Source organism: Acomys russatus, chromosome 22 (genome assembly GCF_903995435.1).
Source record: "Acomys russatus chromosome 22, mAcoRus1.1, whole genome shotgun sequence".
NCBI lineage: Eukaryota > Metazoa > Chordata > Mammalia > Rodentia > Muridae > Acomys > Acomys russatus.
The window spans coordinates 29,878,417-29,905,024 of record NC_067158.1 but is presented as its reverse complement, the minus strand read 5'-3'; the positions used below and the strand labels follow the sequence as shown (position 1 = coordinate 29,905,024).

Below are 26,608 nucleotides of genomic sequence, written 5' to 3'. Positions count from 1 at the left end.
CTGCCTTGAACCTCTGTCTTCATTCATCGACCCAACCCTCAGTCAGTTAACAAGTAGGTAAAAGAGTGAGTTGAATACTGGAGTCCAGCAATGAGAGAGTCAGATATAGCCACATCCTCATGAAAAAGTATAGACTGCAAGAGCTGTGTGGAAGTCACCCCTTCCCCAGCATCCTTCTTGGTGGCAGGCATGGCCCAGAATCCCAGATCCCCATGTCCCTCTTAAACACCATTTCCTCTGGGAATACATCTCTGGCAAACGTGTCCTCAGGGCACCTTGTGCACTCGTCTCTCCTGTTCTGTGGTTTCTGTTCGCTTCTGTGTTTCCTCCCTACTGCGGAGTGCATCTTGATGATGGTTCTGTACTATGGCCCAGAGGTGTTGAGTTTATCCACCCCCTCTGCAAGTCTGTAGACTGCCCTGTCTGCTGTAGGTCAGGTGTTGGGCTGGCTGCTCCTGCTACAACCTGGGGTCGTCAGACTAGGCTCCACACCATGGAAACCACAAGGAGGCAGTTAGCCAGTGATCCATAGATGACATTTCTCTGCAGAAGTGATATGAAATGAATACCTTAAGGATGCTTAGGATTTGTCTAGGCCAGGACTGGTGGGGAGGAGGGAGGGCACTAAGTGAAGTGGATACTGTTGACCAGAGAGAACAGTGTAGGCAAAACACTAGCAACTGTTTAGAAGCAGAAAACCCAGGCATGATATTTGAACCTCCACCGGACAGGGTCCTTAGCTCAGGCCTTAGCCAATTTCTGTCTCTTGTCATTTTGATAATGGCCATTGTAAGGGTGGCAGGTGATCCTTCACTGTGGCTTTGATGTGCATTTTCTCGATGACTAGTGGTGCTAAGTACCTCTTCAAATACCCGTTGGCTGTTTTAAAAGATTTATTTTACTTGTTAATTTTATGTACATGTGTGTGGTCCTGAGTTTATGGTCATGTACCAGGTGCACGCAGAAGAGGGCATCAGATCCCTTAGAACTTCTTTTCATATGGGTGTCCCGTTTCCTCAGCATCTCAGCCAAGACCAGAGGGATTGCCCTGGTTCAGCAGAGAGCTAATAGCAGCTTGGCTTAGAACGGCAGCAACAGGGTGCATGGGGCAGACAAGATTGAGGGCATCAGTGGGTGATGGTCTGTCACAGTTTGGGAAAGGAGTCAGGGATCATTCTGGGTGTCTGACTTGTTGGCCAGGTAGAGTAGTAAGTGGCACAAGATGCCAAGTCAGGAACCACTGAGGAGGAAGGAGCAATATCTTTTAAAGCTCCAAGGTGACAATGAAGGGTTCGGGTTACAGGGCAACTGGGAGGCTGAGTTGAGTTGAGGCAGAGCACCTCTATTTCCAGGCTGGGAATGCTGCCCCTGGAATAGCAGGGCACATCAGTGTGACTCTGGCCATAAGGTCCATTGACTATGCCCATCGCCTCACCTGGGCCAGCTGAGAAGACATCAGTCTCTGCAAACTGTCCTTTCCTGTGTTAGTTTTTATTGTAAAAACAAAAAACTGGAAAAAAATAAATGTTTTTAAAGGAGCAAACATTTATTTTGGTTCATGGTATCAGAAATTTAGTCTTTGGCCAGCTAGCTGCACTGTTCAGGACTTGTGTTAAAGCAGAACATGACATAAGGGCATGGCAGAGGACAATGCTTACCTCACAGCATGGAGGAAGGGATAGAGGCAGAGAGAGAGAGAGAGAGAGAGAGAGAGAGAGAGAGAGAGAGAGAGAGAGAGAGACAGACAGACAGACAGACAGACAGACAGACAGACAGACAGACAGAGAAAAAGTTAGGCAGAGAGGGAGGGAGACAGAGAGACAGAGGGAAACAAAATACATCCTTCAAAGGCATGGTTGTCCCAGTGAAGCTAACCCCATGTTAATCAAGTCATAAGGTCAGAGCCCTCGTCCCACGGCCACTTTCCCACAGCCTCTCCTGGGAACACTATGATGGGTGGGGGGGCCAAGCCTTCAACACAGGGTCTCTCTGGGGGACACAATCTCCAAGCCCTAATACTCCCCACATATCAGTTGGATTTTCTAGGCTGAATTAACTCTGGCTAGGAGAATAAACACCCAGTAAACACTGTGGGGTTGCATTTGTTGTCATGCGTTTTCATGTCAGTGGATACTGGACTTCTGAGGAGGGAAAGGACATCAGATGGAAGCTTTTCCTTCATCTCCTCTGGGGTTTTATGAGGCTCCAGCTTAGTGGATGCCACAGGCATTTCACAAGGTGTAAGGATTGTATTTCTTTATTTTTAATCCTGTTTCTCATTTACCTTCAAAGATGGAGACAGCTAAGCTTTTAAAAAAAAACGTAAAGCATGAAAGGAGCTGCTTCCACTCGGGTGCTTTCTTTGAAACACAAAGGAGGAAGGAAGTAGTGAGAGTTACTTTTGCACCAGGATAACAGAAGAAAGAGCAATCCTAGCACAGGAGCAATTAAACGGGTGTCATGAATTTCATCAGACTTGTAGGAAAGAAAAACAGTGGTGGTGGGACATTTCTGTGACATTTTATGCGTCCGAGGGACGTGTTAAAAGGCATACTAATGAAGAATTTCTCCAGCAAACATGAGAGAAGTTGGATGGAGATCCTGGCCAGGGATATGGGAGGAGAGGTGTGGGAGACATGTGCTTGAAGCAGCCACTGTGGCTAGGGCATCAGGCCAGGCAATGGAAGCTCAGAGCTGGCCTCTGCTTTCAGGCAGGGATGCCAACCACGCAACACAGGTCTGCGTTGTTCCAGCACAGGCCTTTGCTCTTCATGCTTGCCTGGCAAGCTCTTTGTCTGCCCAGCCATCTCCCAAACTGTGTCTGCTTTTGTATTTGACACTTAAGGTCATTTGAGCTCCTTCAGAATAAGGTAAAAACAAAACAAAACAAAACAAAAACATTCACATTTGTTTTGTTTTTCCTCCCACTTTTCTTCCAGTTTTCCCAAGCTCCACTTTAAGTTAAACAACCTTCCCACTGCTCTTGTTTGAGGTTTCTTTCTTTCTTTCTTTCTTTTTTCTTTTTGAGATAGGATATCTCTGCCTTGTCCTGGCTGTCCTGGATCCTCCTCTGTAGACCAGGCTGGTCTCAATTCAGAGATCGACTTGGTTCTACCACCTCAGTGTTGGGATTAAAGGCATGCATCATCCATCTTGAAGATGTCTTAAACACGTGTCAAGTTAGCACATCCACAGGAGTTCCTGCTTCTGGACCGCCCATCGTGTCCCTGTAGACTGCTCATTCCCTGGCCCACCCCGCAAGGTTTAAACGTGGTATCACTGCCTTTGGACGATCAAAGCTGGAATCTTTCCTTTGCTCACTGTCCCCCAGGACCTTCAGGACCATTCTCATCTCAAACAAAACTGCCATTGAATGCTTGATCCAGAGTACACTAAACTGATAACGTTGTCTTACAAAGGTTGAGGTTGGTCCCTGCTTTTCTGCTAAGAAGAGAGCTTCCCTCCTCATGTTGGGTCTGTATCATTGAGTTATGGTGACTGGAGTGCTATATTTCCTTTTTCCCTTCTAACGGTTGTTATCATCTACAGTTGCAGTTCTTGGAAGAAAGTTTGGGGCCTTGCACAAGCCAGGCAGTTGCCCTATCTGCCACTCACTGATTCCCAGCCCTGGTGCTCTGTTCTTTCCTAGGAAAATAGATGGTGCAATTGTGTATTGATTCCTAAGCTATTATGTCTCATTACTAATGAGAATTCTTTTCTGCCTTATGTTTTCAAAATGGTGATTGACAGGTCACTGTGCACTGATCCGGGACTCTTTCTCACTTTCTAGTAGTGTCTGTCATTTGCTTAGCTAGATAGTTCAAAATGATGGCTGTTGGTAACATCCCCAAAGCAGGATCCTCAAGGCATCTTCTTCCTTGCTAGCAGTCAACTTCTCATTTCTTAATAGTAACATCCACAGCTGGCGGTGGTCTCCAGATGCTGCCACTGCAACTTGACACAGTGGGAGTCTGTAGGGAGTTTTATTAGAAACAATTATCATGTTTCTCTATGTATATATTTATTTTTTTATTTTTTGTGAATGAATGAGGGCTTGCATCTCTGTATGTGCACCACTGGGTGCAGTGCCTGCAGAGGCCTGAAGAGGGTGTCAGACCCCTTAGAGATAGAGTTACAGATGGTTGTGAGTCTTTTGTGGGTTCTGGGAACCAAACTCACATCCTCTGCCAGAACAGTAAATGCTTAAATCACTAAGCCAATTCTCCTGCCCCCCCTCACACAAATTACTGCCTCTAATTTTGTTTCTTGAAAGAAAGATCTGACTCTTGGTGCATATATTTCACAGTCTTCCCTCTGTGACATTTTGGATGACGGATTTGACAGTATTATTTCTAGAACTTTTGATTTGCCATATTCTCAAGAGACAGTTTCCTAAATAATTTGTCATTTTGATTGCAGTTAAGTCAAACTACTCAGAACAATGTCTTTAATCCCATGTAGCTATGATTTTTCTTATTACCATTCACTGCTTTGTTTTCTTTATGGAAAGTAATTCATGAGTGCCTTCCTTGGGGAACCATGGAGGTTGATTCTGAAGTTATTTTTTGATCAGTCTTTGTAAACGCTCCACGTTTGCTTGCCCAAGAAGTATAGCTTCCTCTTGGTGCCAAAAAATGCAGACCCCACATGGAAAGTGACCGTCCCAGCAAAATAATTATTGTAACGTAACAAAAGACTTTAAATCAGAAAAATTACCCATGATATTAGAAAGTAGAGATAACGTGTGACAATGTCACTGAAGAGTGACCTTATAGGGAAGGGTGCCAGGCAGTCATCACAGGACAGCTAGAGTCTCTTATGCCAGATAGCCACCCCGCAGGCTACAGCCCATCTGTCACTCACTTGCTGAAGGGATTTGAGTAAGTTGCTGAACATCTATGAGCATGCCTCCTTATCTCTGCAGTGAGGCTAATAGTGGCGTCTCTCCCGTGGGTGTGCCACATGTCATGAGATGCACAACAAGATCTTGGGGCAGGCATGCAGTTGCTATGAAGTTGGTATTAGCCATCACTCAAGCTCATGCTCAGCACTAGGAAGGAGTAGCTTTAATTTCCATCCGGTTGAAACCTTTGTCCTGGAGACTTTTGATACCAAAGCCTATGGCAGTGAGGCAGGGCCTGAGCTTCCTGGCTTCAAGCCCACATCTCTGCAGTAGGGTGGATCTCTGTCCCCCTGTGCAGAGATCAGGAGGAACACCCTAGAGCACAGCCTTGGGTGAGGTCAGCCCCTTTTGGCCTCTATTTATCTCAAGTGCACCCCACCCCGCTCCATGCATGTGAAAGCGCTTGTTTTCAATGAACATTTGACTCAGCAGACTTCACTGAAATCCAGAAGGAGAGAGCTTTTTATTTTTGTCACTTGGGGGAATTTATTTCAAGCATCTGCACCTGATAGAAGAGTCTTTGGTCACCCTGACTTGAAAGTCCTACCTTTCTTCATTGAAAGGAAGATTCTCATGTGGGGCACCGCTCCCCCCCCGCCCACAACTGCTTCTTTAGACCGAGAAAATACCAGGTCAGTTGGAAATAGCCACAAAATGAACCACTTTGTATTTTCATTCTCTATGTCTCTGTCTTTTTGTCTGTCTATCTGTCTGTCTGTGTCTCTGTCTCATTTGTATGTATGTATACACATCTGTTTGTGTGTGAGTGGGTACACATGTGTGTATGTGCATGTGGAGGACAGAGGACAACTTAGTTACCATTCTGTAGGTGGTGTCCATCCCTTTCTTTTCAGGCTGTGTCTCTCATTGGCCTGGGACTCACCAAGCAGGCCAGGATAATAGGCCAACAAGCCCCAAGACTCCACTCATCTCTGCCACACCACACCATGCCTAGGGGATCATGCTTGTAAAGCAAGCATCCCACTGGCATGATTTCGTATTTTTAAATGTCACATCCGAGTCTAAACACCATTATTAAATGACACTCAGCCTTCTAATTCCCTCTTTTAGACACATGGGCTTTCAAATAGGATGGTAACTGCATGGTTTCCCCATGACAAGGTTTGGACTTCCTAGGAACGCGACATGCCAGCCTGGTAACCCATCTCCCAACTCCCATCTTCTGTTCTCATCACAGCCGTGCTCCTTCCCCCAGAACAGCTAAACCAGGGGACCCAAACTCTCATCCCTGGGTCACCCCTGAGCCCCACTTAGAACTTGCCTTCATGCCTCCCCAGTTTCCTTTCACCTCCTCTGATTGCATCATTCTTCGAGGTCCCCAGGGCAGGGGCCCTTCTTGAGGTGCCTTCTGTTCTGCCAGGCACCAGAATTCACTTCTTCCACAAAGACTCCTTCCTCAAACTCCCTTTATTCCACATTCCAGTTAAGTGGTCATTGGCCTATTGTTCCTTCCCAGATCAAATGTGCCCTTTTGTGTTGTCATAGATCCAAATGGATACATAGTCTCCCCCCTTGAGGAGGAGGGAAGGCACCTCTTTGACTTGGAGTTTCTAGTGCCCCCAAGAATCCAACAGGACTCCACAGTGGTGGTTTGAATGAGAGTGGTCCCCATAGGCTCATATATTTGAATGTTTGGTCCCCAGTTGGTAGAACCATTTTTGGGAAAGATTAAGTGGTGTGCTTTTATTGGAGGAGGTGTGTCACTGGCATTCGAGGTTTCAAAAACTCATGACATTCTCCAGTTAGCTCTTTCTCTCTGCCTCCCAGCTGTTATCTAAACAAGCAATGCCTTGGCTACTGCACCAGGCCTGCCTCCTTCTACCTCGATCCCCACCATGATGGTCACAGACTCCCCTCAAAGTGTAAGCAAGCCTCCAATTGAATGCTTTCTGTTATAAGTGGCTTTGGTCATGGGCACCTTCACAGCGATAGAAGAGAACTAAGACACGTGTGCTTATGGGCTAGGCGGTGAGTAGCCGAGACTCCTGCTGGCCACCAAGTGCTCACGGTCTCTTTCTAGAGTGATCCACCTCCCCTGACTTCCAGTTCCCTGCACATCAAAGGCAGTCTCAGTGTTGATTTAGCTCTAAGGCTCCTGGCTGCTTGATGGTCTGATTTGGTGATTCATGCCTCCACTGAGGGCACTTTACTTCCAGAGGCAGCTTGGCCATGCCAGCTCTATCTGCAAGCGAGGGAGCAAAGGAAGCAAAGATAAATTTAACAGTTCTTGAAGTCGTGTCAAATGGAATTGTAAAGAAAGCCTTTGAAGCTTGTCTGAACCCAGCTATCCTATCTCGAAGGGCCACAGGGGAAATGATTAGTAAGGTTGCCCTTTGAGGACATGGCTCTGGGTGGGAGTCGAAGGGAGGTGATTCTGGGGGTGAATCACAAGCTTTTTTTTTAGAGTACTCTTCTGATCCAACATTTTATAATTTGATTATTTAAAAATGCATTTGTTTGAAGTTTCCAGGGTACCATTGTGTATTGCACAGTAGATAGAGGCATACAGGAAAAGAAGAAGCTCCCCATAACAAGGTAGAATGGACACTGGGCCAGCCAAGGTGGCTACTGTACCCTGGGAAGGGTACAGAAAGAGGCGTCTCCTAGTCTTTATTCCACACCACCCAGCATGCACCAGTCGGCTTGCTCAATGACTGGAACCCTGGGGATGGCCTGGACAGGGTGAGAGACCAGGACTGTGCAGGCCAAGTCCTGCTAGGTAGCTTATACAGCAGTGGAAACAAGGATATCTCTGTATTCTGGTGGATGAGGCTTCAAGCAAGCCTCTCAAGGAGTAGCCACACTCGAGTCCTGTCTGTACCAGGAGCTGCTGAGGTGTGTAATGTGGCAGCAATGGCAGCCATTGGCTGAGTGTTACTGAGAAGTAGATGCCAGGCCAAGCTCTGTGCATTTGTTCTCCTGACAGCCTGCACTGTAGGCTAGCTATTGTCTCTTTCACCTGGTGGCTACACTAGCTTGTGAAGGAGCAGTGTGTGACTGAACTTCGGGAGGCTGAAGCGACACCATAAGAGGCCACCTCAGAGCCAGGTCAAGCACTGTCTCTCTCTCTCTCTGGGGTTTGACTCTACTTCCTGCTGAGGCCATGGACTCAGTGCTTTAGGGAAATAGGACAATCAGAGCTTGTCTCTTTTGTCAGATTCCTGGATGGGCACCATGGATGCCGAGCCGAAAGCCATAAGACAGATTCTCACAGTGCCACAGAAAGTTGACCATAGAAGATAAATGCCACAAGCCTGTGCTTCTAGGACTGTCATTTATTCATTGGTTTACTGTGCATACATGCACTTGTGCTTGCTTGTGAGTGTGTGTGTTTGTGCGTGTTGCAGCTCTGTGGACCAAGAGCATATGGGGAGCTGGAAATCTGATGGCATAGAGTCTATGAGAAATGCTAGAGGAGTAAGGCCTGGGCCAGGATGTTGTGCTGCTGCCTTGCTGGACCATTCCTGCCCTAGGTCTGCCTGCACCTTTCTGAGAATCTCTGTGGATTAAAGGAGCGATGGTGTGAATAAGCTGAGGGATGAGGTTGCTCTCATCATTGAAAATCAAACTGTAAGAGAGGATCCTCAGAGTAAAGTGTGCTTAGAGGCATGGAGGATGTGCAGTGCTCCTGGCATGGGGATGGGCACCATGTCCATTCACCACATGTTCTGTAGAAGGGGATGATGGAGGAGAAAGAAGCTGAGAGTACATGAAGCAGACCACCAGTAGTCCCACTGAATCCTGGGGAAAACCGGCACTGGGTGATGGGTCTCCAGGCTCTGTCCCTGGGGATATGCACAGTGAGCTGGTTGGGGGAGGGTGCAAGCTTGGAGGAGTCAAAGGCATGGTAGATGGGTAAGTGGCAGTGTCATAGTATCAGATGAACCATCCTGTTTGCAGTGCTCATTTCAGTATTTCTAGGTGAGTAGGGGCTAGTTGAAGTGTGGGAACATGCAAAGGAGAAAGGAGATTAACAGTATTCTTATTTTTAAAGATTTTTTATGTGTATGGGCATTTTTGCCTGCATGCACAGATATGCTCACCATGTGCAGTGGATTCCCCTGGAAATGGAGCTACAGATAGTTGTGAGCTACCATGTGGTGCTGGGAATTGAACCTGGGTCCACAAGAGGAACAGACAGTGCTCTTAACCACTGAGCCATCTCTATAGCTCTGAATTGCAGGATTCATAGGCTGAGATGTCACCCTGTAGCTGAGGTCTCAGAGATCAGGGCTCCAGGTAGCTGGTGGCACATGCCTTTAATCCCAGCACTTGGGAGGCAGAGCCAGGTGGATCACTTTGAGTTTGAGGCCAGCCTGGTCTTCAAAGTGAGTTTAGGATAGTCAAGGCTACACAGAGAAACCCTGTCTTGAAAAACAACAACAACAACAAAAAAGAAACCCTGCGGGAGGGACAGAGGGAGGAAGGGAAGAAGGGAGAGAGAGAGAGAGAGAGCGAGAGAGAGAGAGAGAGAGAGAGAGAGAGAGAGAGAGAGAGAGAGAGAGAGAGAGAGCGAGAGAGAGAGAGAGAGAGAGAGAGAGAGAGAGAGAGAGAGAGAGAGAATTGAGGAGGAGGGGCAGGGCCCCTACGGGTGGGTGTGTCTGTTCTCCAACGCCTACGCTCACACCCAGGCCTGATGTGTCTTCCATACACTCAACTCAGTTGCCACAGTCCCCGAGGAGTGGGGAAGGCAATAAATAAGATCTTAGACCAGTTCTTGAGTTAGTGTGGATCATATAGGCTAATTGAGGACTCCAGCAAGGGTATGAGGAGAGAACCAGCCTTCATATATTGTCCATTAGCCTTGTTGCAGCCCATTTGGGAATTCTCCAACCCCTTCACCCTCCCACCCCCCCACACCCCTTCCCCCACCCCCTCTACAGTGACCTGCACAGAAGTCATTGTGGGCTCTCCTTATTTTCTAGCTGATCAAACCAATTCAACAGAGAGCAAGTTCAAGGCCCCATAGCTAGGAGCAGAATAATCAGAATGTGAATTTGGATCTAATTTCATGGCTGATGTCCTTCCTCTGCCCTTGGACTCCAGTATCCTCAGATGACACCCAAGGCCATAGGTGCACCACTACGTAGGTCTGGCCTCATCTGAAATCAAACCCAGTTCGTACAGTGTGCCTGTACGCATCCATCTGTGTCCCACCACATTTGCAAGCCCTCCTTTCCACTTGGAGTTCTATTTGGGGGATGCTGATCAGCGAGGGGTGAAGAACCATGTGGCAGACAAAGGGAACAATGCAATTCAGAAGCCAGGGCGGTTCAGTTGGAAAACAGAGCACTGGCGAAGGGATTAGTCATGGGTCTCAGTTTCAGGAGAGTGCCTTTGAGTACAGCAGGTAGCTAACACCTTAGGAATCAGAGGAGAAGAGAATTATACAAATATAGTCAGGGAATTTGGGTGTTCCTTAGCAAGGTACAGCTGCACAGTGGCCTGTCTGGCCCTGTGGACAGCAGAGGGTAAGGGCACAGAGCTGATGCTCACCTGCCCCGGTTCAGTCTCCCCACAGCTACTTGTAGGGAGTATAATTGTCAATGGAGTAGAAAATTCTTGGTACCTTGGTTTCATTGCAAGCACTAGCATTCAGGAGCACTAGAACAGGTGCCAAAGACTCAACAAATTGTTGTACAAATCCAACAATGTCCCATCTAATAGTGTGGCTAGGGGCAGTTCATAGGATCAGTGACCTTTAAAACCAGTGTGGAATTTTGACTCTCTCTCTCAAATAGGAGAGGAATAAAGTTGGCTTATGAATAATGTTTTGCCGTAGGACTTCCAAGCACCGCCTTCCTCCCCACACCAGCCTCAGGTTCTTTATCTATAAGATGGGAGTAATAGAGGCCTGTCTTGAGAACCAAACAAGGCAGAAGACAAAGACAAAGGTGAACCCTTTTGAAAGCAGGAAATAGTGGTAGGAAGAGGGCTGAGAATGAGCATTCCATGTGTAGAAAGAAGTCTAGCGTCCCCACATGTGATGCTGGCAACTACTTACTACACAGTGAGGGTCATGACCTTGGACTGCCATGTCCTTATTTATAACCAAGAAAAATGGGGTAGTAATATAAACTTGTACAAGCATCCCTCTCGTTATAGAAATGGAGCCAGGCCATAGACACACATCAAAAAGACCTAGAACAACATATGGTCATAAGGCATGCAGATGTTTTTGGGTCAAGACTGCCTCTCCACACTCAGGTGGCTATGCTCTACCCCTGAAGCTGTGGCTATCAGGACCTTACCTTGGGAAGTGGCTGAGGGGAGGAGTGGTAAGGTCCCAGGAGTTCTGTATGCATTTGCTGATGGAGCCCTTTACCTTCTGGACTCCCGCTTCTATATACTCTGAGATCACTCCGATGTGTGGCAAAGCTATCTTCGCAAGGTGGCCCAGCTTTGCGCATGGCATCTGCCTCGCAGAATGGCTGCCACTGCACCTGTGTCTTCCCTTATGGTGAGCCACTGAAGCTGAGTTTGAGTGACTGCCGATGAATTCTGCTCAGGGGACAGATTTACCCGAACAGAACCAACACACAAATTCCAGCTAGCAGCTGCAAGGCCTGGGAAAGCAACCATCTGCTTTGATTTGAGCTGAGGGACAACATGGGAACAGCTTATGCAGGGGGTCATAAGAGCTAACCCATCACCCAGCCAGTCCCCCAACTTCTCAAAGAGTCTCACATATATTCCTTGACCATTCAGGGCTCAGATTTCTCTCCAATAGACTTGAAACCATAAGGGTGTCACATAGGTAAATTTTTTTAATGTTACTCTAAAGTGTCAGTCCTTTAATAGAATGTCTTATAGGAAAGGCTTAATTTTAAAAACAAATGCTTCAAGAATGTCTCAAGGGGATCTCATCGATAGCAACTGCATTAATGATCTCTGTCACCACTCACCTCACCCAACACACACTGGGTGTGTTCAGCGCTTGCTGTACACCGCCATGCTTCAAACACTAGCAGATACATCATGATGCAAAGCTAGGAAAGGCTCTTGGGAAACAGTCCACTGGAAGAAAGAACACAGAAAAATAATGTAATTTGTTCTTTCGATGGAGCTATATAGAGACCTCACCCCACTGACAACCTCCCATTTGCAGACTGTGAGTATGAAGAAATATATAGAATATCCCGTTGCATCTCCAAAGAGCCTTGGAGATGGCCAGCGTCTCCAGGTTTCACATTCAGCACCATGGACAGCAACCTGCATCAGAAAGACAGAAGGTCAAATGCACTTCACCTGGCTCCGACTGTCCTCCAAGGACAAAATGACTTGTGGTATAAACAAATTCAGATCTGAGCTGCCTGTTCAGGGGGAGGGCTCTTTACCACTCACTAGGTAATCCTGGGTCAGGCTGAAAGGCTTTTCTCAGTTATGGTGGTTGTTACTGCTCCTTATCAGAATGCTTCTGTGTGATATTTTTACGTAACCTACATATGTCCTCCCATATACTTTCAATCATCTTGAGACTCATTTAATACTTAATGCAATGCAAATGATATGTAAATAGTTGTTACCCCATATTGCTTAGGGAACGACAAAGAAGTCTGTCTGTGAGTGTTCAATACAGAAACAATTTTTTTCTGAATAGTTTCAATCCACAGTGGGAGGCACTTCTGGGTGCAGAACACACAGGCAGAACTGACAGACTCTGTTGTTTTCTGCCCTGGTTTTACATTTTTCAATTGAAATATAATTTGAATACCAGTTTATACTAAAAAACCCCTGTGGCTTTTAGAACATTCACAAAATATTCTACATTCAGAATATTCCATGATGCCCCTCAGCACTCCTCACCTAGCATTGCTCTCTCCAGCCTTTCATAGATCATGTGTCTGAATTCTCTCTTTGCATGGTCTCCTGGTCACAAGTCCTCAGGATGAAAGCCTGACTTGGCCATGCCTGCCCTTGAAAGGGAGATGCAGGGACTGCACTGACCACTGAACAGAAGCACTCACGAGCTTCAGGAAGGGGAGGAGGGTTGGAGTCACCCTGGAGAGGAAGGCTGAGCCAACACTGGATTAGTATCCTGGCATATCTTTTCTTACTTGCCCTGTGCTTTGGGGGGTTCCTGCTGCCGCACCCTGGTAGTATCTGGCACTCTCATGAGCTCCCTGCTGTCAGAGCTCCACAGTGGGTCCCAGAAAAGCTGACAGGGACATTCTCTCTCTTGAGAGCCATTACAGGAGACAAGCAGCTATGGGCTGAGGACAAGGAGTCACATATACCTGAGAGCTCTGAGCTCATTGGACCTGCCCATCATACGAGGCTTTTTTAGGGTTCAGTGTGTCTTGTTCTCTTCTGGGTCATCCCCCTTTCTAGTTTTAGGAAATAAACAACAATAAGTCCTCAGCTTGGAGCCAGAGCCTTTTGTCTTTTCCATCAACACTGCCCAGGGTGGCGTGTTCCTATGCAGGGTGTACAGTGGGAGCATATTTGTAAATCTGGGTGACAAAGATGGGGAAGGATGTCGCCTTCATGGGCACAAGAGTGTATGCTCAATGCTGCATTTAAATTTTTGCCTTGTATGGGAGTCACTGCACACAGTGAGTTGATGGCACACAGTATTGGGGGTGGCCATGTGTCTTTCCCCACCAGCTGGAAAGTGAAGGTTCTCCACACATAAGGGCCATCCTTTTTTCCCTTATCTTCATTGGCAATAGGAAGATAGTGAGCATGGCATGGGGGTCTTGTGTTCACACTCAAGCAAGTCTGACTTTGTGCCATGGCGGCTTGGGAGGAGCCAGGCTAAAGGAGATCCAAGGAGACCCCAGGTTGGCCATGGTGGCCTAGGCTAGGTAGACAGCCATATCTGGTACCCTCTGAGTGGCCTGGCTGTTGGGGGACCCCTGGTTTTCAGAGATGTGTTAGTTCCCCATCTTATGGGGACTTCGAGGACTCCACACAAACTCAGTGAGGAAAATGCTGTGTGCACAGGGCCATTATCTCATCTACTTTGCCCTTTCCCTTAGATGTTATCAGTGAGGACAGGCTGAGCAGGGAGGCTTCCTGCAGAGTACAAACTGCTCAGTCCAGTGTCCCCAGTACAACGACCAAAGGTCCCCTCTATCAACAGTCTTCTCCCTACAGGAGAGCACCTGGCCGTACCTGTTCGGAGTGATCGTTGTCCCTGCCTTGGTTCAGCTGGTGAGCCTGCCATTTCTCCCTGAGAGCCCACGCTACCTCCTCTTTGAAAAGCACGATGAGGCAGGAGCCACGAAAGGTAGGGATGGTCCTTTCCTTTCATCACACACACGGTACCAGCCTGTGCCTGGGTCACAGCACGATGCTGGGCGGCTGAACAGGGCAAGCACCCAGCATCTCTGCAAGCACTGCACTGGGTGCTGTGGGACACCTGCTCCCTTTGCCTCCCCAGCTGCTGGCACTGCTCAGATAGCAGAGGCTCTGGAATGGGAAGAGGGTGGCTGAAAAGAACCTGAGAGGGCTCTCTGGAAGAAATTGAGTCCTCTCATGGAAACATGATACATCCTGCCTCGGGAGAATCCTCTCCATCTGCACAGCCAAGGAAGGGCCTTTGGAAAGGGCTTCGATTTGCACCTAGTCAGAATAGGCAATGCAGGATGCAGTGAGTGAGTGAGCACGGCTCTAACATTTGGTTTCACAGCACAATAGGAGTGTGTGTGTGTGTGTGTGTGTGTGTGTGTGTGTGTGTGTGCACACACACACACACACACACACACACACACATCTTAAGTCATGATAAACACTATACCTATACCTGGTAAAAAAAAGAACAAAGATACTGAGATCCCAGTCTTGGGCAGAAAAGTAATACTGAGATTTGCATTTTTATCAATAACAGTACCAACTTCACTGCAGATGTTCAGCAAACAATTGGTTTTTGACATGCTGGGTGTTCTGTCAGGCAATGGTAAAGATGGGATCATGAGATGGCACCCCTGCCCTCCTGGAGTGACTGGAGTGGTCTGTTAGGATGGGCAGACATGTCTGAGGGTAGACCGTATAGGCAGTAGGCTGTTTGCCTAGCACATGTGAAGTCTTGGACCCAATCTCCAGTTTCCCAAACAACAGAAAAAGAAAACAAAAATCCAGGTCTGGTGGAGCATGCATGTAAACTCAATATTCTGAAGGTTGAGACAGGAGGATCCTCATGAGCTCAAGACCCATCTAGGCTACAGAGTATCTTTTTTTTAAAGATATTTATTTATTATTATATATACAATGCTCTGCCTGCACGTACACCTGGGCACCAGAAGAGAGTACCAGGTCACATTATAGATGGTTGTCAGCCACCATGTGGTTGCTGGGAATTGAACTCAGGACCTGTGGAAGAGCAGTCAGTGTTCTTAACCTCTGAGCCACCTCTCCAGCCCCGGAGTATCTTTTAAAAATAGAGAACATATCTTAAAAGGAAAAAGAGGAGAGAAAGCACCCATGAGTGGAAAATGGGAAGCACATGCATATTTTTAAGATTCTAATATGAAGATCCTGTTGTTTAAAGTAAATCACATAACCAAGTTCAGAGTCAGTGGGATGTGGCTACACACTCAGAAGGCAAAGGACACAGGCATAGAAAGGCCATGAATTGGAGCCAATAGTGTGATATAGTTCTCTGTGGCCCTATTTTCACTCAGTCCCACTTCTAGTTCAAAGTGGCCAGGGATCAAATCCTAGCCCTTGATTGTATTTATTCATGAGACACTGTCTAAACCTAAAACATGGGGGTTGAGGGAGGATGGAGAGAAGAGCCCAAACATGCCCCAAGTAGTTTATTAACTGAGTAGAAATATGATGTCACTGTGGGGGTGTGACAGGCAGGTAGATACTTCATGGATCAGGCCAAGGAGGTCTTGTGATGAAGACCCTCCAGGTTTCATCTTGTAAAGTGCTGCCATCACGCTACATTCCAGCCAGAAGTGGACAAGTGAGGAGGAGAGATTCGGACTTCCCCTTGGCAGTGTCACACACTTCCGCTCATGCCCCCTTGGACAGAACGTGATCTCACAGCCTTTCCTCCCTGCCACAGAGCCTGGGAATGTAGGTCTTTGGCCACCTGTTGCCACATATGTCAGGGTCTTCTCCAAGGGAAAGAGGACAAGGATGGTGGTGTCTGGATACCATATAGGTAGATAACGAGAGTGGTTTGGTGACTGAGACCAGATGGGAGGAGCCATGTGGAGGCCCCAGAGGCTGATAGCTCTATATAAGTTGCCATGGAAAACATAACAAGAGATGAGGATGGGTTGGTACATGAAGAACATGCCTTGCAAGATTGATGGCAAAGCACCAGTATGCATATGCTAAGGAAAAGCCTGGAGGCTGCTGGGAACTGTCACCATGCACTGTGAATTGAAGGGCAGCCAGGGAGATGAAACAGCAGTGGGAAAGGCATGCACACATCATGGTATATCCTCTAAGACAGAGCCCTGAGGCCAACAGTTCTACACAGTCTGTGTCATGTCTAGCTCTACATCTGCATAGGGGATCCATGCAGGTATGACTCTCTGGGCCTCAGCCCTAACCATCCCAGAGGGCCTGGTGCTTCTTTAGAAAAAAATGTTTCAGTGGTCTGGGCAAAGCTTGAATTCTCAGATCATTTAGGTCATAAGAGGAGAAGCAGAGCTGTTTAAGAAAACACTAAAGTGTGGCAAGTGTTGGGTGCAGCATTGGTGGGATAGCAGTGAACATATCTGCCTTCCAAAGCATGGTGTGGTCATCAGGTCTTTGCCTTCCAAAGCATGGTGTGGTCATCAGGTGTCCAGTGCCAGGGAAGTGTCTGCTCTCACTACCCCATGGGCACACAGTGTCTCCATCTCCTCCTTGGCCTGGACCCTCTGACCAAGCAGGTGAAGTGACACAGGACACTGACTGAACTGGCTCATCACCAGAAGCATCTCTGAGCCTTGAATTCTGCCTTTATAAGGGAAAACCTTATGAAATACCAGTGAGTCTTCCAGCTCTACAAATGACCCCCCATTGTTTTGGCCTTCTCATTGGTGCTAGTATGGAAGGAAGAAAAATTATCTCCACCTCCCCCTCTTTAAGGGGCCTGCTTCCTGCTTCCCAGAGCCTGAGTCTGTGCTAAAGACATGCTGTGTCCAATCAGACTCTGCACCCCTGGGTCGAAATTTCTAGTACAAACAATGAAGGAGAAGTCCAGTTTCCGAGGCCTCTGTCCATCACAGTAGAACAATGTGGCAAAACAGTTCACATCGTGATAAGCAAAGACCAGCACTGAGCCTTTACAGGGAAGGGTCAGGACCAGAGACAGCTCCCAAAGGCATACCTGCTGGCGGCCCACTTCCTCCAGCTAGGCCCCCTTTTCCACAGGTCCACCTTGCCCCAGGAGTCTATTCACATTCTAAAATCCATCAATGAGTTAAACTATTCATCATCAGGCTAGTCCTCTCTGGAGACACACCCAATGTGCACTGAATTAATCCCGTGGGTGGCTCTCAACCCCAATCTGCTGACAGTCAAGATTAACAGTGGCATAAGACAACAGAATGAAAGCATCGATGGAATCGAGGCTGCCAATCCCATGGATTCATACTGGAAGGGTATCTGCCTAGGAGGGAACAGTACAATCCCTAGGATCCTTCTAGAAAGTAAAACTGGAAGCCGAGGGAGAACCAAAGGGGCATTCTCATGAGACGGACTTGACTTTCAATATGGAGAGACAGGGCTGTGAGTCGGGCAATACAGGCAGCCATGGGAGCTAGGAACAGTTGAGACACTCACTGGTGTACTTTGTCCATGGCACTGAGCTCATCAGATTAATTATGTAACTGACACTAAGCACTTCCAACCTAGCTTTGGCAAATGCCTCTCAGGTAAACATCCAGCATCCCCTGTGGAGGGCATTTTGAGATCTATCCTTCAGAGGCTGCTCAGAAGTCCAGTGAGTCCAACTTATCTGTCCTAGGGAGGCCCCCATGATGCATGTTGTGCTAGTGGCCTTCCAATCTTCAGACCTCCAACTTTCTCACAGAGCTCCTGGGCTGTGCTTTCAGGCACCCACTCTCAGTCCAAGTCCCTTCCCTGTTCTCACAGGCAGAATGACAACATTAATATTGCCACCTCAGGGGTCGGTCACAAGAGGACTAAATAACAGCAAGAAGTCTCCCCCTCCCCCATGTGTGTGTGGGGGGAGGGGTGGGGGAGCAGGCGGAAATCTTGTCTCTGTTCTAAAGTGAGCACGCAGGAGCCAAGGTTGACCTTGGCAGTAAGCACACACAGAACCCTATAGAAGGAAGCAGAGAGGCTGATGACCCAGTGCATCACATTTACTACCCAGCTCCATCCCCAGAACAAAGCATCTGGAGAAAGTGAACATTTCCATCTCTCCCAGTGTCAGTCAGTCATTCGTGTGAGATAATAAAAGGATTCAGTTTTTATAGAGACAAACATAATTTTGCAAAGCCTACAGAAATTTTTGGATCATTGTAAAGCAGGGATTGAAAAACAAACTCTTTGCAAGATGCTGGGGGTTCTCTCTCTCTCTCTCTCTCTCTCTCTCTCTCTCTCTCTCTCTCTCTCTCTGTGTGTGTGTGTGTGTGTGTGTGTGTGTGTGTGTTCATATGTGTACCTTCACATGTGTGTACTTGCCACAGCAAGCATGCAGATGTCAGAGGATAGCCTCACCTTCCACCCTGTTTGAGACAGGCTCTCTCTGGTTTTTGCCCCTGTGTATGCCATGGTGGTCTGGGCATTTGGTCTCTGCCTCCCATCTTGCCATGAGAATGCTGGGCTTACACACATTACCACATCAGGCTTTGCCCCGATTCTGGGGTCTGAACTCAGGCTTAGATGTACAGACACAAGAGTTCTCACCAATGACCTGAGTATACAGTTTTGACTCCCAAACAGAAACATCTCTTTTTGTTGCATGAGTTCATTTAAAAGTCACTACTTTCACACTCCCGCAGAAATGTCTCCCTTATCCTGAGGACATAAATTAATTATTTGTTAGTTTTACATCCTCTGCTAGGTGGTGTCTGTCAATGCCCTTGAAAGTTGTATTGCTTTGTAACTGGAGTACAGGCAGTGTCCCCACTGTGTTACGTCTTATTTTGTGCTGTTGTTAGTTTTTAAATCTTTGATTTCTTTGGGGATTAAAAAAAAAGCCTCAGTGTTCAGTAACCCTAGGCTGGACTCAAACTCATTATGTAGCTGTATGAGTTACTTTTCTGCTGCTGTGATAAAACACCATAACCAAAGCATAGAAGAAAGAGTTCATTTGGGTTAACAGTTCCAGAGGGATAAGAGTCCATCACAGCAGGAAGACGTGGCAGCAACTCAGCAAGCATGGTGGCTAGTGCAGAGGCTTAGGACTCACATCTTGAACCATGGGCACAAAGCAGAAAGAACAAACTGGGAGGAGAGCAGAGCCATAAGCTCTCAAAGACCACCCCTAGTGACACACTTCCTCCTGCAAGGCCATGCCTCCTGAGCCTCCCCAAACGGCACCATCAACTGGGCATGGAAAATTCAAACACATGAGTCTATGGAGGACTTCACCAAACCACCACAGTATCCACGATGACCCTGCGCTCCTAATGCTTCAGGATTACAGGCATGTACCACTATACCGTGAACCCTTGGCAGGCTCTTTGTCAGATGAATTCAATCAAAAGACCAAAAAAATGATCATTTTCTAATTTTCTAATTATTATCCAATTTACTGACTAGTAAACTGCACAAAAGCAATATATCACCATGTCGAGATCACAAGGGAAAACCATGGGTGCCCTGCTGACTTCTCCGCACTGTGGGGTTTCCCATACCTTCATATAGACCATGAGGTTCCAGGCCCAGTTGCAATAAAATTACATAAAGCTGCATAGAACCTCAGCATCTCCTTCTACACCCCTTCTTCTTAGCCCACGTAAGACATCACACCTATGGATAGTGAAGAGACCCTGAGCCTGCATTAGAAGCCCATGACATCCTGCTCCTAAATACCAGGAGCCATTGAAAAGAAATGGCCTGACACGGCTCCTACTTTTAGAAGTCCTTAGTCCTGCGCTGTGCAAGACACAGAGGTCAGGGCATCTCTCCGCACATGATCACAAAGAACCGCTAGGCATGTTCTACCTCACATCCCTTTGCCTGCTTTATCATGGGAAAGAAGCCTCCAGACCGCTCTGGGCTTTGCTCAGCAAGAGGTCAAGAGCACTCAAAGAGACAAAGTATGGCTGTCACCACAGCACAGAGTCACAAGCTGCCAGATCAGAGAAACTAACTGTACATCCATTGACTCTGTACAGTTGTTCTGGGGACCAGAAGTTATGGAGTCAAAGTACCTGCAGAGCCATACTCCTCTGCTAGCTGGTGATGGTGAGCAGTGTCCTTAGTGCCCTAGTGCCTTTGGTATTCCATATCTTTAGTCCTCTTGCATCCTCAGCATTCAGGCATCCTTAGTCCTCCTGCATCCTCACTGTGCCCACATCCTTAGTCTTCCAGTACCTGCAGTGTTCCCACATCCACAGGGTGCCTTGGACAGCAGCTGCATGCCCCAGCCTCCTCGATGCTAACATTCTCACTTACTGAGCTTCAACATCCATTCTCTGCTCTCCTTTGCCTACAAAGACAGGAGTCAGATGTGCCAGGCTATGTCAGCATGACCACCGCACCTCCCTAAGTGTTTCCAGAGCTCACATTCACAGGTACCATATGATAATAGGTAAAGAGCTTAGGCCACAACAGATGGTCACATCCTTTTGTACTGTCTGGACAAAGAAAAGGAAGGGAAGGTAGGCTGGTCAAGGAAGGGGGAATGTGGCCAGCACCTACTGTAATTGTCAGTGTATTGAGATACATACATACACACATACATACGTGTGTGTGTGTGTGTATACATATATATCTGAGGACCAGACATAGGACCCTGAACATGCTAGGCAAGTGCTCTATCACTGAACTACATCCCCAGCCCCTGATGTGTATTTATAGTGCTCACCACTCAGTAGGAACCAGGCAGCACTCTAATGTGTGTGCTGGCATTCAGTACTACAACAATCCAGTGCTATTATGTCCAGTTTCTAGGTGGGAAAACAGGCACAGAAACTTCAAGGAAGTGCTGAAGCCAGGGTTTGAATAGAGGAGTGTGGTCATGAGGAGGTGTCTTATATTTCTTGCTTGTCTAACAGAGCAATGTAAGGGGTGAAGGATTTGCCTGGGTCACAGTCAGAGGATACAGCCCATCGTGGCAGGGAAGGCACCTGGCAGGAGCATGAAGCTGGCCCTCATGTCTCTGGGAATGGGGAAGCAGAAAGACTTGAGTGTTGATGCTCACCTCACTTTCCCATCTGCCCATGCTTCTTCAGTCTGGGGTCCTAACCCATAGAATGGTACCATCCACATTCATGGTGGGCCTTCCCTCCTCAGTTAAACCTCATCGGAAACATCATCAAGGACACACCCAGAAGTGTGTCTCCCAGGTGATTCTAGACCCAGGTGACAGTGGAAATGAACCATCACAGCCCCAGCTTACATATCATGCTTTTGTACAAGATGTTAAGTGGCCTTTAGAGACCCCAAGCCATCACATCAGCCACATCAAGCCCCAGGAAGAAGGCTTGAGGCAGGGCTGATTTTTGTTCAGGTCCCACAGTTAATGAGCAGCATCCTGAGATGGGCCCCAGCCCTCTGTGGTTTAATGCAGAACACTGTGTCCCGGGGGATGTTTGAAGTGGTAAGTCGGGCTGTGATCGACTTCAGCTCTGAGTCTGGCTGGTACATGAATAGCTCCAGACACCCACTTCATTGATCTGAAAGTACTCACTCAGGGCTGCAAGTCCTACCCAGACTTGGGTTGATAGGATGTGGGGGTTCAGAAATCTGACAGCAACGGAAAAGAACTCCAGCAGGTGTCAAGGACTGAACTATGTGCCCCCTAATTCACCTCAGAGCCCTAAGCCTACAGCCTGATGGACATGTAAGGAGGTAATTAGGTAAAGTGAGGTCCTGGGGGCAGGACCTGATCCATAGTCCTGGCACTCCATCCTGTAAGGACCAGAAAGCAGCATCTGCATGTAGCCCTACCCTACCAACTGAGTTCAGGCAGTATTTGGGCCAAGGAAACATGAAACCTTTCTAGTACAGAGATGACTCAAAACTCATTTGTAAAAATGTGGCATGATTATGCAATGGGGAATTATTAGTTATTTTCTATTGTGGTGCTAAAACACCATGACCAAGGCTTATAAAAGAAAGTGTTTAATTGTGTTTATGGCTTTGGAGGATTAGGGTCCTTGATGGCCAAGCAAAGGCATGGTTGCAGAAACAGCTGAGAGCTCACATCTTGATCTTCAGGAAGGAGGCAGAGGGTGACCTGGAAATGAATCTTTGAAACCTCAAAGCCTGTTGCCAGTGATACCTTCTCTGTTAAAGCCACGCCTCCTAACCCTTCCCAAGCAATCCACCACAAGTATTCAAACCTGAGCCTATGAGGTCCATCTCGCTCAAGCCACTGGCTGGGACACTCCTAAGCATTACGCAATAAGGACACCACCTCCTCACACTCTGCAGCTTTTGTTTCTCCTTCTGTGCATGGCACAGCACCAGGAACAGATCAGTGACTCAGGAAATATTCTGAGCACGGACTGAGTGAGGCCACGGTTTCTGTTCATTAGCTCAGAGACTTTCTCGATAAGAAAGCCCCCTTTCTTTTAACACCCAAGGCTCCAGCGATCAGACGAGGGAGCCTGAAAGCTGACTGCTAACCACAGGAGCTGGAAAAGCTGATCCTCCAAATCTCCAGGTTGCAGTTGCACCCCATCTACAGCCTTCAGAGCCCTTTCTGCCAGATTACAAGCAAGCACATGGCCTAGGGAAGGGAAATCATGTGAATTTTGTTCAAAGAGTCTGAAGTCAGGAAACTGCTCTCCCACTTCCTGCCACAGGATTCAGAGTCCAGCCGAGGGTTATGTGGTCTCCCACAAAGTGAGCTCCTGCTGGTACTAATAAATACCCACAGGGTGGGTGAGCCCCTATAGAGTCCAATACATTTGGGGGCTCCCCAGGTCAGGATGGAACTCACACCAGCAGCATGACCCTCAGAGGCTCTGGGTAAGGCATGCATGATCGCTCTCAGTCTCCTCGTGAGCTGTCATGGGAGCTACCCCCAAAATGTATTGGCTGTCAAGACATGGCCTCTAGAGTGGTGAGGCTAACTGCACAAATCCCCCTATTGTGCTCGCTCAGTTGCTGCTTTCTACATCTGTGTTTCTGTCTGCTCCCTGTTCCCTGTGACGGGAGTTCTGTGTTCGTTCTTCATTCATTCAGAACATGTCACTCACAACAGCTCCACACACAAATGATAATGGTAATTATTATTTGTTGAACATCACCTATGCGCCGGCTCTGTGGGTGAAGGAACTTTAATCCCCGAACAAGCTGAGAGCTGGGTCTCATTATTTCTAGTTCATAGAATCAAGCATAGCAGACAGAGAGAACGGTTAATTAGCCTGGGGTCACACAAGGGAGGCAGGGCAGGGTGTGACGCCTAAACCATCCTAGCTCCCAGGCCCTCATCCTTCCCACCATATTGCAGGTGTCCTTCATAGCATCCCTTTGTTGATGGAAATGACCCATTGCGCAAAACACTAGAGGCATGAAGACAGATCACACCAGTCAAGAGGGAAAGACGCTCCCTCTGAGAGACAGATGTGGGCCAAAAAGAAGCCAGATGAGAAAGGGGCATGGGCTAGCCATGATGGGACAAGGAGGCTGTCTGAAAGCTACACCTGCTCAGCACATCTTCAGAAAAGGGATATTCCAGGCAGGCAAAATGGTGGGTGTCCCAGGGAGAGGGACACCATGGTCCAGGCACAGAGGAAAGTCTGTAGAGTATGTGTGTGGGGGGGCACGGTAATGCCTTCTCCAGTGTAGTATCCTGAGCAGCAAGGAGGAAGGAGCGCTCTGTGCCTCAGATGAGAACTTTAGCAGGATCCTGTGAGAAAGAGATCATAAATAGGCTGTTAGTCCAGTCACCTTGGAGACAAGACCCCGGGGATGAGTGGTCCCTCTGGAGATGCTGAGGCCCTAAGCTTTGAGCAGGGAGGAGCTCCTGGGTGCTAGAGGTGAAAGGCATCCAAGCCCAGCACAGAGTTGCATGCCCAAATCCCAGCATTTAGGAGACTGAAGCAGTAGACTCTTGGGTTTGAGGCCAGCCTAGGTTGTATAGCAAGATCCTGCAGTAGGATTAAATACAAACTATAATACTTAAAATAAAAGTTGGAATCAGCAGGGCTCAGAGATGTGGTGTCTAGGTGGCCACAAGGCATTTAGAGCAAGTGACTCTGGCTCCAGGCCCAGATTTTGAGGACATCCTAGGGGTGCCGGCCAGGAAATGGGACAAGAAAGTAAATCTGGAAAACAGATAGAAGGGGAGCTGGTAACTGAGGCACATCAAGAGGCAGGCTCAGCTGTGGTGGCCAAGGGCTCCACCCTTACCCACACAGCATTCTCACCTGACAACCCATCAACTTTGGGGGACAGTGTGGCACCAGGAATCTGGGTGTCCTGATTTCTTTTCTTCCATCACTAGCCAAGGGAATCCCATGGGTGCCCACTGCTGGGGACCACACATTGCCTTATGTCCCTTACGTGTCTAGTGCTTGCCACAGAGACACAGGGGACAGACATGGCAAGGAGAAGGCACAGGCTCTGTCAGTCTCAGTCGTGTGAATGAATGAGGCATATCACATACTGTTTCCCCAAGTTGAACAGAATGATGTCACAGTCTTGGAGCAAAGCATCCATAGCAACCTTCATGAGAGCTCAGATCTATTACCACCCTTTTGTGGATGGAGGAGAGAGGCTCATCTCTCCCTGAGATGCCAGTCTCACTGTATAAGTGTTAAACAGTCACTGAGGTGGGACAATGTCTCAATGGTGTAGCTGTCTTTGAGTGCCCCATGTTCCTGTAAATAGCCTCGGTAAGCTCATGGGTCCACGAAAGTCTATTGTTTTTAAATTATCTGTATTATCAGTAGACCTGGCTAGTGATCAATTAAAACACTGACACTTGTTATGTTTTAAAATAGCCTTAGTTGACCTGGGGCAGGGCAGATATTAATCCTCTAACTACTCCCATAGTGGGGCAGGTATGTGATACCTACCTCAATCCCATGCCATCTGCTTCTAATAACTTCTATCATAATCTCAAATACTTGTTCATGGTTTTTATCTGGGCCATATTCTCCATCCACACCGGCCATGTGCTTCTCCTCTGTCTAACCCATGGCGACCTTCTTATCTTCCCTTCTTGGGACCTTCCGGGTCTCTCTTCTCCTTCCTCCTAGTGGAGGTCTTTTTTCTTCTTCCCAGAATTCCTCTCTCCCCCACTCTAAGCCCCACCTTACTCATCTGTCCTTCTCAGGTGGGATGGCTTTTTATTAGTTAGCACCAAAATACATCAGACAGTCGACTTGAACAAAGTCCTTTCTTTGGTCTGCCGATATCCTTCCAGCTGGATGAGATGTTTCTTTAGGTCTCCTCAGGGAAAGCCACACAGCATCATGGGACTGGAGAGCTGGGTTTGGTTGCTGTGAACTCAGCTCCAAGGACAGGCCCCTTCTGGGCTCTCAGAAATGTCAGCCTCTTCCTCTGAATTAGTTAGTGACAAAATCCCTGATGGGAAAGCAACTTGATGAAAGAAAGACTTATTTTGGGTTCACAGTTTGAGGGCACAGTCTTGGCATATTGCCCCAGTCTGCCTAGCAACCTATGATGTCATTACTTACCTGCCACTAAGCATGCCCCTGCTCAGGAGTATACACAAGGACAAACCCACCTTGTCTTTCCTTCTCTCTCTTGTTTCTCTCTTCCTCTGTCTCTGGGGTGCTCCCTCCTTTCCTCCTTCCCTCATGCTCATACAATAAATTTCTCCATATCATCTAATTAGTTAATCATTATACAGGTTGCTAGGCAGACTGGGGCGGGGGCAGTATCCTAACACAGTCCATGCTGATGGGAGAGGCAGGACAACAGGAGCTGCACTAGCCTTGGTGGCAGGAGCATGAGGCAGCAGCTGTCATATCACCACCAGTCAGGAAGCAGAGCCGAGGTTTGGAGTTCAGCTGCTCCCCCTTTTTACCTTAGTACAGGACTCCAGCCCATGGATGTGCCACCCACAGCTAAGTGACTCTTCTTGTTTAAGTGAAGTCAACCTACAAACTTCCCTCCCCCCGCCCTCACCCACCCAACAGGCATGCTCACAAGTCTGTCTCCTAAATGGTTCTAAACCCAGCCAAATGGTCAGTGAAGCCTAACCATTACACCCCGACCCCGGCATAGCACAGGATGTGCTTGGAGCCTCACCTACACCCCAGAGCCATGCCTGCACTCTTCTGCTTGCTGTTCTTTGGAGGAGATGACTGAGCTGAATCTCAATTAACAAGAAGGTTGACAGGCACAAAAATGCCAGAGAACAGAGAAATAAGCCGCATGTGCCCAAGGGTGTTGGCATTGCTCAAATTCCAGGATTGTCCCCCCCCCATGGCAGCCTGGGATATCCTTCACTACCTACCCCTTCCAGCTTAGCTCTAGATTGTCATTCACAGAGGAACATCTCTGGTTGGAGAGGGTCTCATGCCATACAAGAGCCCCAAACCAAATAAGCCAAAACCCCAACAACAATGTCATCATTCAGAGAAGCCATAGAAAGCAGGAACCACGCACCCCTCA

The 26,608-nt window shown here is 47.8% G+C and overlaps 1 protein-coding gene across 1 annotated transcript in view; it reads left to right on the top strand.

The window, feature by feature from the left end:
* Slc2a9 (solute carrier family 2 member 9) overlaps window positions 1–26,608 on the top strand; it is a 117,712-nt gene that overhangs the window by 50,336 nt on the left and 40,768 nt on the right. The window contains exon 7 of the mRNA XM_051164825.1: window positions 14,024–14,156. Coding sequence (XP_051020782.1) covers window positions 14,024–14,156 — 133 coding nt within the window. The remainder of the gene's footprint in view (window positions 1–14,023; window positions 14,157–26,608) is intronic.